Genomic DNA, 12,382 nt, shown 5'->3' with positions numbered 1-12,382 from the left:
TAGTCTGTTACTAGTCTAAATGGTTCAAAATGATAGAGGCGATCCTAATTGACCAGTTCTTGACTCAATATAATTCAAACAAACGGAAAATGACAACATTAGACTGACTATCACTACAAATATTCACGTGAACATAGGCTGGAAATACTACTTCATTTCATTCCAATTCGAGGTTACACCAAGGAATTCGAGCGTGTACCTGGTATTGAAAATATAAGAATAGGAAGAAGGAGTGAGTAACAGCAGTGGTGACAACAAAGCAGCAGCAAACCAGAAATAGATTAAAACCACCAGAAATCCAGCAAAACAACCAATGGAACAATTTTGTTTAACCAACAGCAAACTCAGGACCAAATCCAGTTGCAATTTCAGAAGTACCAAACAACAACACAGATATACCAGAATCAGCAATAAATAACCAGTACAGACCAGAAATAACAAACTCAGAAAACTACTTGAAACCTCAATGAAATCCCAGAAACAAATTAGCAATCACAAATAGAACAATATAACCAGAAGTGCAATAGAACAACAAACTTTGATTTCTATTTTTTAAACTCTCCAAGAAAGAAACACTTTGAACTTTTTATTAAACACTTAACCAAACTGATTCTGATTTTCAGAAGTGAAAGAAAACAAACTCTCCAACTTTTTTCCCTCTTTAGTATTTTTCAGAAGATCGATTTTCAGTCTTCTTCTGTCCTCTTCTTATACAAGTCTGCCTTCCTTTTAAAACTACAGCCCGACCCCCTTTTTCCACTAAATCTGAAATTTTCCACTTAATATCCACTAAGGAAACTTTTCCTTATTTTTAGGCCCCCATTCCCTTTTGTTCTCCATTACCAAATTAATTAATATCCCACTAACAAAACACTAACACTAAAATATTATCCTAACTGTTTAATTCCTAAATCACCCCTGAAACCCTACTGTTATCACTTCATTACCCTAAGCTTTACAAGTATGAAGTTACATTTATGTAAGTTCAAACCTGAAACTCATTTGGTTAAACACCTAAATAACTACAGATATATCCAATTCACAATCCTATTCAGACACAAAGATTTAGGGCAGAAGAGCAGAAGAAAATCGAAATGGTATTAATCAAGGCAATGAGATAAACGAGTAACAAGACTGAAAACAAAAGGTTCAATTCATTATACATTTAACACAGAAGACAAAAGAAATGGTAAACCTACTGGAAAACAAACAGGAACTACTATCCTGTTTTCTCTAATTTTTCAAGCAAATTACTTGACGACACTTGATTAATCGATCATATAGGCCATAATGTACAACAATTATCGACAAACAATCAGAAAAAAACATGTGATTCAAGTAGCATTTGACAAAAATAGTGAGTTGTAATACAACCAACTAATCGACGAAACTAATCATATCGATTATACAAATTATAACACATAACAATTATAGCAAACAGAAGCAAATGATAGAATTGGACCAAATAAAAGGTCTACTGAAGATGAACAAAATTAATTAAAAGCAAAGTAGAAAAATCACACAAACTACTAAAACATGCAAAGAGATACAAATAGAACACATGAACAGAAGGAAGGAAAGGAAAAATACCTCTGAATCTTAAGAACAAAAATGACCCAGTCTCGAACCGGACTCGACCTTTTTGAGGTCGAACGGACTTTAATCAAAGTGTTCTCAACTGAGAACACCTCGATTAAGGTCTATTAGACCCCAACCCTTCGTTTAATTGGAATGATCCCAAGGTTCTGGATTTCTAGGGTTCATACAGTTGATTTGGGGCTTGAAGGTTTCTGGTTAGATTCGAACCAAACCAAGCTTGGTTTGGTTACGAGTGAGGTCAGGGGAGTAACTGGTATGAATTTGGGGTGGTTTGGCATAGATGGGGTTTTGGCTCGAATCTTCAAATGAAGATTCGAGAAGATGGGGATTGATTCGAGCCAAGGGAGTAGTGGATTCGTAACCAGGGTGTTGAGGTGGATCTATGGTGTTAAGGAGGTGGTCGGCGGCGTAGTTGCCGCCGGGTTTCAGGCGAAGGGGAGCTATGGCGGCTAGGGTTTGACCTAGGTTCCGAGAGAAACGAAGTGAGGAAGGGGGGAGGGCGTTTGGCTATGGGGGCGTGGGGTGAGAGATGGGGCCTTATATACGAAGGGGAGGGATGGATCCTGGCCGTTGGATCAGGTGAGATTGATGGCCAGGATCTCTTCACTTAAGGAAACGGTGCCGTTCTGATTGAGTGGGGATTGGGTCGGTCTCAGACAGGAGTGGGTCGGGTCATGAGGGAAAGCCTGGGAGCTGTTAGATCAAAAGCAATGAACGGTCCCGATCAAATACAACCATACGATGTCGTTTGGTTTAATGAAAGAACTGAACTGGACCGTTAGATCTGTTTGATCAACAGTCCAGATGGAAAGTGCCAATACGGCGTCGTTTCCTTCATCTGAGAGACCAGTTAACCGGACTGGGTCAAATGAGTTGATTTTGGCCTGGTTTTTTGTCTCAATTTTAAGCCCACATTTGAATTCCTTCATTTTTGAACTCTTTTTCTTTTCCTTCTTTAATTTCTAATTTAAACACAATTCCTAATTAAATTATAAAATCAAAAATAAAACTACACAAATATTAATTAACACTTACAACAATTAACACACAAATTAAAACCTTAAAATAAAATCACACAATGACAACAAATAGAGTAAAAATGAATGCATTTGTGATTTTCCTTTTAGAGCCAAATGATGGTTTAATTAATTCCTAAATGCATAATTAAATCCTAAATATGCATGCAACATGTATTATTGTATTTTTCAATTAACTTTAACAAGGTAAACATTTACGGACAAAATAATTACCAAAAATGTCACACAAACTCTCAAAATTGTACCCGAAGGCAACTTGCTTTATTTCTCGATTTCTTTTGGAGTAATTTCCGTGAAGCAAAAATCACGTGCTCACAATCCTCACGTTGGTCATCCCAAAATTTGGATTTAATACCATACTCTCCAAACGATTCCAAAGATTGTGATGGTATTTCAAAGACGGATTTGTTCAACGTCACAATTGGTGGATTAACCATATTGGTGTTCATTATCATTGCAGTTTGTGTGTCTTTAATGATTTTTTCCACATGTGAACTGGAAAAAAGTAGTGTTGGAGTGTTGGAACTTTGTGCTTGTTTAGCTACTAGCTCGTTGCGTAGGATATTTGTTTCACTTGTAGTGCATGGAACAATTTGCTGCTGAACCATAGTACCATTTAGTGTTGATGAGTTGATTCCAATTTCCTCCTCATGTACAAGTGCATCAAAAGAATTTGGAGTGATTATATCCTGTCGAAATGCTGGTACACTCAAATGTTGTTGCTTAGCCTTCACAGCTGGAGATGTATCTTGTCGACTAGGAGATCTCATCACATCTATCCAATCATCTGCAATTTTTTTCGACTGCCCAGCTTGTTCCTGTTCATTAGAACCTGCTTGTTTTTCTTCAGCCATGATAACATTTGTTCCATTATGTACATTCACTACACCTTGAACACTAAGAGTTTGAATCCCTGCTTTAGCTCGATCACCAGCTAAAATTCCAACCCTTAAAGGAGTTGCTAGAACAGCAGCAGTTGCCTGATGGTCCACCCAATTTTGAGGCTGTGTAAGATCCTTGATCACTGCCTTAACACTCTTTGGATCAGTTTTGCTTCGAGCCCCTTGGCGATTCTGCCAATAAATTGTAACAGCTGAATCAATAGCAATGTTCAAAGCACCAGCTGTAGTTTCATTCATTCGTTCAAAAACTTTTGTAGCAGGTATATCAGCTGGGAGTTTGGCTTTCTTAGGAGTAGATGCATCCCCTACTGCTAACCCTTATTGCTTATTGCCAGTAGTTAAATCAGCCACTTGCACACCTATTCGACTACCAGCAGGTATACATTCACCATCTCCCTTTTGTCCAGCATTAGGCACCACTAAATCACCATTTGCCTTTTCATTAACTATAACACATTGCTGTCCTCCATTAGGTTGCAAAATCACCTGTTGCACACTAGTAGAAGCAGGAAAATCCATCAACCTCCTATCCTAAACAGTCTGTTGTTTCTGTACCTGGTCCACGAATACACCCTCAACCTTATTCCCAGCTTGATCTTGCACTTGTTGGACCTGTATGTCATCAATCATCGTGTTCACAACCACCCCTCTACTACCATCATTCACAGTGGCCTTCAAAGTATGTTGCTGCCTAGAATTTGTATTTTTTCCAGGTCCTTCAATCGGCTGTTGGTTAGCTCTTTTTTTATTCAGATAATCCCTTGCATCACCCTGTAGTTTCTCCATTACTCCTGTTGCATCAGCTTCGTCCTCCACATGTTCATCATGTACTACTCGTTTTTTTCCTAAAAGGATGCGACAATTAGATTCGTCATGTCCTTGATACTTGCAGTGATTACAATATAGAGGTAAATTATCATAAGTAACTTGTTGAAGCTATTCAACGATCTTTCCAGTTCCTTCATCAACATATTTAAGCCTTATTTGTTCTGGATGTTTGTCCAAAATGTCAAGGATCACCTTGACCCTAGCTGTACTTGGCCTAGACCTAAGTTGAGTAGCCTTATCAATAGCAATAGGCTTTCCAACAGTTGCTGCAATGGACATTAAAGCACGCCTGGCAAATAATTCAGGGGGTAAACTTGGAAACGAAATCCATACCGCTGCCATATGTGTTTCTTCTTTTGGGTTGTATCCAATCGTCCATGGGAATACTCTAACTTGATGTTCTTTTTCTTTGCTCGTAAAATAAGTAACTGACCTGGTGAGACAAATTACGAAGTCGTCGTAATGATCCAGTCGTATGAGTAATTGTCTTTGCGCAAGAAGACCAATCAAACATTGGCCTTTGACGCCAAATAGTTTTGGCAAAATTGTACGCAAGTCTTGCAAATCTGGAGCATTAGGAGAAACCTTCACGACAATGGCTTGATGCAAACCTTCCTCCCTTGCAAAATCTTCTCGTTCCTCCATTGTAAACAGTAGTGTTGGGATTCCATGAACTACTTCGCTTGGCTTCAAAGTTGTTTTTGTAACTTGTCCTGCTGTTTGGTTATTGATCAAACTAGCTGCATATGAATTTGGAGGGATGATTTTAGATTGCTCTCCCAAAGCCAAAGGCTGGGGAGAAGACGATATATTCATGAAGTTCTTCAAAACTCCATTGAAAGAAGAAGAAACTAACGAAAAGTTATGCTTGCTACAGTAACCGGGTAAGAAATTTTAAGATCTGTTTCGATTGGCTATAGATCTAAGCACAAAACCAATTGGGGATTGTGCGCATAGAGAAAATGCTTCTATTAACACCAAAATTGCGAGAATCCACCGCCGGATGCCGGATTTATGGCTCGTGAATAGTAACGGATTTACTATTCACCCTTCTCTTTTGGGTGTGTCCCAATTTATGTTGATGGAGATACTTGGATTTTATATTTGCCCATTTTCCTTCTTGATTTCATTTCTGTGTGAGAGGGGACTAAAGATGTCTGTGGTGCTATGTAATTGAGCTAATACCCTAAAACCCTCTTAGACTACCGTTTTAATCAGTTTCCTACTTTAATTATTTGGTGTCCCCAAAACGCCCTTGAACCATATTGGCCTTCATATTTAAACTCCCTTGTTGCTTACCTGGCATAACGTGTGTGCACACTTGCTTGGGAGCGCGTGACATCTGAAAAAAGCCATCAAAATGGCCCACTTGACAAAATGTAATGGTTAATTAGCCTAACCCTCTTTCCTTTTTTTTTTTTTTAAATTTTAAATATTCTCCTTATTTCCTTTATATCCACCTTTCTTCTTCATTTTTCACCATTCTTCCTTATTTTTCCACCTTCATTTTTTTTCTTCAGTTCTCCATATGAGTTCCCTCTGGAAAGAAATTTTCCTCTCTTGTTTTCTTTGAAATAATTTATTTTTTTCTTTTTTTAGTTTTGAAAGAACACCCATTTAAATCTTCTTATTAAACCAACACTTTGTTGTGGAGAATAAAGTTGAATCTCTTAAACCTTGTTTGAGTAATTTAGAATTAGAGAATGTAGTTGTTGGCCGGTTAGTTTCTTGTTTGCGAAATTTTATTTTGTGTAATCTTGTTTATGTAATATAAGATGATTTTTCATAAATGCAACACTATATGCCTTTTTTTCTAAAAAAAAAATAGTGCTGCAACATGAATGTGAATAAGGAATTATTCAATTGGAGTCTAGTATTTAGCACAACCACAATTAAATAAAAAATTAACTCATTACATTAGATACTACTTTGGTCAAAACTCGTAGAATTAATCAGTCATCCGACAGTAATACATCATGAGTGAACTACATAAAAAATTTAGTTCAAACTATAAGTTAATATAGTTAGACAGACGCACCTCTAAGAATTTAATATGGGGTTTTAATATATAGGGGAATATAGTTTAGGGGAATTTGGGGGCACTAGATAGTTTAAGTAGGTAATTGACAAAAAACTTGTAGTGCCACATGACACGTTTTTTAGATAATTAGGAGTGTGTACTAGGCACACATTTAAGAATGTAACGAGGGGTTTTTAGTATGAATGGTTGATGGAGATACTTGGATTTTCTATTTGCGCATTTTCCTTCTTGATTTCATTTCTGTGTGAGAGGGGACTAAAGATGTCTGTGGTGCTATGTAATTCTATTTCATGAGATTTTGTTCTTTCCCCCACCATAGTATGACGCAATAGAGTTCAAAGAAATACTAAATGTAGACAGCAGAATAGATCGTGCTTGACTTTCTGCCTTCCCGGTTGCTATTACTATTTTCCATTAGAATGTGCTAGTTTTCGCCCTGGGCAATTCTAAACACCATTTGATTTGCTCTTGCACTGTGGCAACTTACAAAAAACAGAAATTGCCAATTGTAGTCTTGCTTGGAAGCTAAGATGGAAGGGTCCTGTTTCCCTTCTACCAGCATTGCGCAGGTAAGGCGTTTCTATTCTTTTTTGTGGTCTGCTCACCCTCTATTAGATAACAATGACATTCTGTAGGTGGAATGGAACTTCATCTGAAGTTTATTGCTATTATTATGTATGAGACAAATGTAGACATGTTTGATCCCCCCATTTAGTGATTCGTTTATCTAACTACAAAGACACCATGACAACGATTATAGGGTATGATAGAATTGTCTGTCCTAAACGACGCGATTTTACAATTGCAGATATGCTGCCTTTTGTTGTGATGGCTATTAATTGTCCATGTGGCTGTCTTACCAGCAAATGCTTCGGCATTAGTTTAGTTAGAAAGAGATCTGAAAATAGTGGCGAAGCCACATGGTCATAATTCGTGGAGAAATTGCACTATTTATATAAATAAAATATTATGTTTTAGATATATATAGGAGTAATACATATTGAACACTCTTTGTCAAAATTTTTTTTCACTTCTTTTAAATTTAAACATCTCCTAGCTTCGCCATGCCTGAAAAAAAAGAAAATGACACGACAATATTTAGTGCTAATCGTTCTTTTCCTAGGGTATGATGCATAAAGTTAGACTTAAGTAATAGAATGGCGCGGAGTTATAGAACCGACAAAGATATGGAAAAAATGCAGATGAAAGCACTAACAATATATAAATCTACATAATCGTACAGCGACGTGGATGTACTTTTATTATAACCCATGAGCACTTTAGTGCCTGTTTATTGTTAAAATTTTAGGGTGCATCTTTCTAAGATCTGTTTGTTGCCCACTGAAACAATCAGGTTCAAGTTTAACCATTTGACGAGTGACAGTTGGTTAAGTCTTCATTGGCCATAAAAGGAATGACATCTCAAAAGGCCGTGTTTCTTAAGTTTATTCTTGTTTTACATTATCTCGTGCTCTGCCTATGATTACATATGTAGAGGAAAAACACAAGTGGGGCAGATATCTTTAGATCCTTCATCTTATACACAGTTCCGCTCCATACTAGACATGGAATTTAAAATATTACTATACAAAGATAAACTCACACATACACACGCATCTCTAAATAAAATAGCAAAATGGTTAAAAAAAAATAGTTAACCACCCATATTATCTATTACAAAATGGGTTGGATAATGAGCTTTTTTAAAAATGGTCAAATATGGATAAGAACCATATTATCCATTTAGAAAATGGATAACTAATGAGTAACCAATGGATAATGAATGAGTCTAACTTTTACATTTGTAAAGCCTCAAATTGGGGGTTCCTCAAATTAGGGAGACTAAGAATCTTCCCAAAAGTGATCATATGCAAGAAGTCATGAACATATTATCCGTCGGTTAACCCGTTTTTTATCCGTATTAAATATGAGTCGAATCGGATAATTTATCTGTTTTTTTCATTACACATTTTCAACCCGAACCATATCCAACCCGACCCGCCTGTTTGTCACTACTCCTCCGTACATACGCGCACACGAAAAAGGACTAGACAATCACAATATTCCTAATTCAGAACAAGTATAAGTCCGAGGTTCAATATTAAAATTATCTAATAGGTTTTTACTGGTAATCACTAAGTGCGATGATGCTCAATTGATTCCAACGGGTCAGTCAACATCTAGAAAAATTGGGAACTAAAGGCAAAAAAAAAAATCATGCTTTCTGTACCATATATATGAGATGGGACCTTTTAAGCAATAGGCGATCACTATGGTTGTAGTCTTCTTGACATGTCAAGTTGGTTAAAGAGCTAAGTGGTTACCTCTCAACTAACATCACCTTAATTATAGTAGGACATACTTATCTTTCCTCCCAAGACACAATGAATCAAATCTTGATCATGAATAACACATAAGCAAACAACGAAGATCCCATTTGAACTAAAGGTACTAAAAGATGGCTTGTCTTTGTCATTTGATTAATTTAGGTCCCTATCGAAGAACCAGAAAACAGCGACCTTTCAACTATATTCACTTATCCATCTAGCAATATTCATGTTCTTGGTATTATATTTAAGTCTTCAATTAATGTCATTCACTTTCCTCAATGAAAGCAAGAAGGAGCAATTAGAGAAGATGAAGAAGATGAATCTGTTACTGAGGAAGTGTAAGACATTGTCAAGGCAGCTTGGAAGAAGCTCATCTTATAGTAGTTTAAGGTCCAAATCTACAAGAGAAGATTTGATCTGGAATGTGGAATCTGAGGATAATAAAGAAGATTTTGAGACAATTCTTGTTGGGAGCTCAAGAAGGAGATATGTGATAAAATCCAAGTACTTGAGTCATCCACTGTTGAATGCTCTAATAGAGAAATCAAAGCAGAAGCATGCATATGCATGGGAAGGCCATCTTTCAGTTAAGTGTGAGGTTGTGCTCTTTGACCATCTTCTTTGGTTGCTTGAAAATGCTGATCCCACCAACTTTACTTCTGATTCTTTCGAGGAATTGGCTGATCTATATGTTGTTTGAATATTTTCAATCCTGGTATCTGATTTCCACTTCTCCCCCTTAATTCCCTAGTCAAACTAGTAGTAATAAATTTTAAGGAGTGACTGTCTCTACAAAAGAATGAGAAGAATCTCAGTCCTATTATGTGTACGTTCTTGGTTATAGCTTACATCATTCTTTATTCAAATTGTTGATATCCAATGTAAGAATTATAAACTGATAAAGTTTGTCGTTGTTGGTACATTGTGAATGTGATGTTGATTAAAGGAATGGACGCCAAAAGCAAAATTTGATGCATCCTAAGCAATAATTGTTTGAAAGAATTCTTAATGGGGAAGTTTGTCATCAATAAACAAACTCACAACACAGGAGTAATTTACTTAATCATTTTCAGACAGGACAAAATTATTTTATTTGTGAAGAAAAAGGATAATTACACCTTTATTCCTAGTTTTTTCACTAATATATTACTCTAACTTTCCCTTTGATAAAAACTAAGGGTCTACCAAACTATATAGAGAACCGGGTTCTCTATTAGTTCCCATATAATACACGCACACTGCAGTAAGTAAATGACACAATGGAAGTTTTACGTGAAAAACTCCCAGCTCACGGGATTAAAAACCACGACCTACCCTTGTAGGATTTCAACTTCACTACTGAGCAAACTTTAGATTACACCTTATTGTAACCTTGGAATTAACCTCTTAATCCCTCACTAACTTGTAGCAACTCTATTACAAGCCACTTTGTAATAACTCTATTACAAAGACTTACAACTCGATTAACTCTAGCCAAGACACAAATATAAGAGTTTATGATTTACAATGATTTCCTACACAATGCTTTTAACTAAGCTAAGTAGGAATTACAAGTAGAGTGCTCTAATAAAGGTACAACACAACTAAGGACATGTAATAATTTGATACAGGGAACCGGTCCATTGTTATGTTGTTCTTTGTTCTTGATGACTTTGAGAGTCACTTGCCAGATTAATAGATCACTTGAGAGAACTTGATTGATTCTTGAATAAGCAAGTGTTTTGTTTTACCTTTGCTTGATGCTAATAATTCATTTGTAATATCACTTGAATGATGCAAACAAGTTAGGTAAAGGGCATTCCCCATAAAGTTGGCTGCTGCACTGTTTTTGCATTGTTGTGTATGCAGGCAACAACTTTACATCTAGGGGGTTGACTTGTACAATCACCATGGGAACTGGTAGCTATCTGTTCCCTCTGTTGTTCCTTTGACTCTGAAGAGTTGAACTACATCCCTGACTATAGACTTGTTGATCTTAAATACTTAAGGATATGTACTAGGTTCCTTATCTGGTTCTTACCAATAAGTTTATTATATCATCAAAACATAACGTGATAAATATATAGCCTATCAATTTTCCCATTTTTGATGATGACAAACTTATAAATTAAGTTCCCCCTAAGAACCAGAATGACATTCGTGTTCCTGTATTCCCCTTGAATCTGTTCCCCCTCAATTATTTTTTCCTCTTTTGACATCATAAAAAGATCAGTAGCAGGCTTCAAGTAAAAAGAAGCCTAGCTTAATTAACTCATGCCACATGTGTGTAGACAAACATGACTAAAAATAGAACATAAAAGCAAGACATACATAGCAAAAGGAGGAAGCTTTCGTTAAAATTTGGATATTAAGTAGGGAGCAGTTCCATTGTTATCAACACATCCACAAGATAAAAAGCAGCAAAAATAAAAGTACCAGTCATAAACATCATCAGAACTAAAATAGAGGACAAACACTAAGAGTCTTGACACTTGGAAAGAGGATACTGTTTAGGGAGCACTAGAAGGGGAAGGCCCAGATAAAGAGGCAAGGGTTCTAAGAAGGATGTCCATTCAAGCATTAGCTGACACCTGCTCGTTGAGCAGTCTCTCCTTCAGGTCTTCAACCTATTTCCTGAGGTTTGCATTTTCTTTTATCAGACGGGCAACCTCTATGCTTTGAGAGCTGTTGGAACTAGGTGCCTCCTGAACTTGACTTAACTGACCTTCGAGAATGACATTCTTTGCCTTTAGCTTTCTTATTTCTTCAGTGACACTGTTCTGAGCGTTGATCAGCTGAGAGATAGTAAAAGTGCTGCCAACCCCTCCACTTTTATCAATGCATTCACATTCCTCAAGGGTGGTCTTGAAGAAGGTTTGCTTATGAGTACCCACTTTAGCCCTTAAAGCAGCCCATGATTACCATCCTTGAATTCTGCCACCTTCTGCATGTGCTTTATCATGATGCCAGGCAGGTTTATAGTGGTGTAACCATCTAGTGCTTCCATGAGAACCAGGTCCGCTTATGAAGTTATTGACCTCCTTTCTGCGCGTGGAAGCAAAACTATGTTTACCAATTCAAACAGTAGTTGGTACACTGGAAGGAGGGTATTCTTATGTACCCGTTCCCCATGCTGTATGGCCTTGTCCTTCACGATGACATTTCTGAAGTTAGAAGAGCAAGTTCCCTCAATAGAAAACATACCATCAGTAGGCACCCCAAAAATAGTTCCCAGAACAGCAGTATCCATCACGAAATTAACATCATTCACCATCATACAAATATGATCATCCTCAACTGTAAAGAAGTCGGCATAAAAACTGCGGACCTCTTCCTCATAAACTTTAGGACTGTCACTTGTGAACAGATGTGTCCACTATTGGAATTTACAGATCTCCACCAATTGGCGCATTTCGGTCATATCTAGAATATTAGGGGTAAATGTATGGCCCCACAACACCTTTTGGTTTTTCAATTTTTCTTTGCTAGCATCATGGGTATCACCAAACTTGGTTTTTTTTGGAGGAACCAGGTTCCTCACTTGCATCAGCCTTCCTTTTCACTGACTTTGTAGCATTCTTTCCTTTGTCTGCAAATTTCTTGGAGATTTTCTTAGCAGAATCATCAGCCACATTTTCACAGGATTGCTCAACCACTTTCTCACCA

At 37.0% G+C, this 12,382-nt stretch overlaps 1 protein-coding gene across 1 annotated transcript; it reads left to right on the top strand.

The window, feature by feature from the left end:
* The first annotated feature begins 8,996 nt into the window (after positions 1-8,996).
* LOC107798462 (auxin-responsive protein SAUR76) lies at positions 8,997-9,437 on the top strand. The gene has a single exon (XM_016621467.2). It carries the CDS (start codon positions 8,997-8,999, stop codon positions 9,435-9,437), a length of 441 nt encoding a protein of 146 aa, XP_016476953.2.
* Positions 9,438-12,382: the final 2,945 nt, after the last annotated feature.

Source organism: Nicotiana tabacum, chromosome 18 (assembly GCF_000715075.1).
Source record: "Nicotiana tabacum cultivar K326 chromosome 18, ASM71507v2, whole genome shotgun sequence".
NCBI lineage: Eukaryota > Viridiplantae > Streptophyta > Magnoliopsida > Solanales > Solanaceae > Nicotiana > Nicotiana tabacum.
The sequence above is the reverse complement of the archived record's forward strand: the minus strand, read 5'-3'. Positions and strand labels throughout refer to the sequence as shown.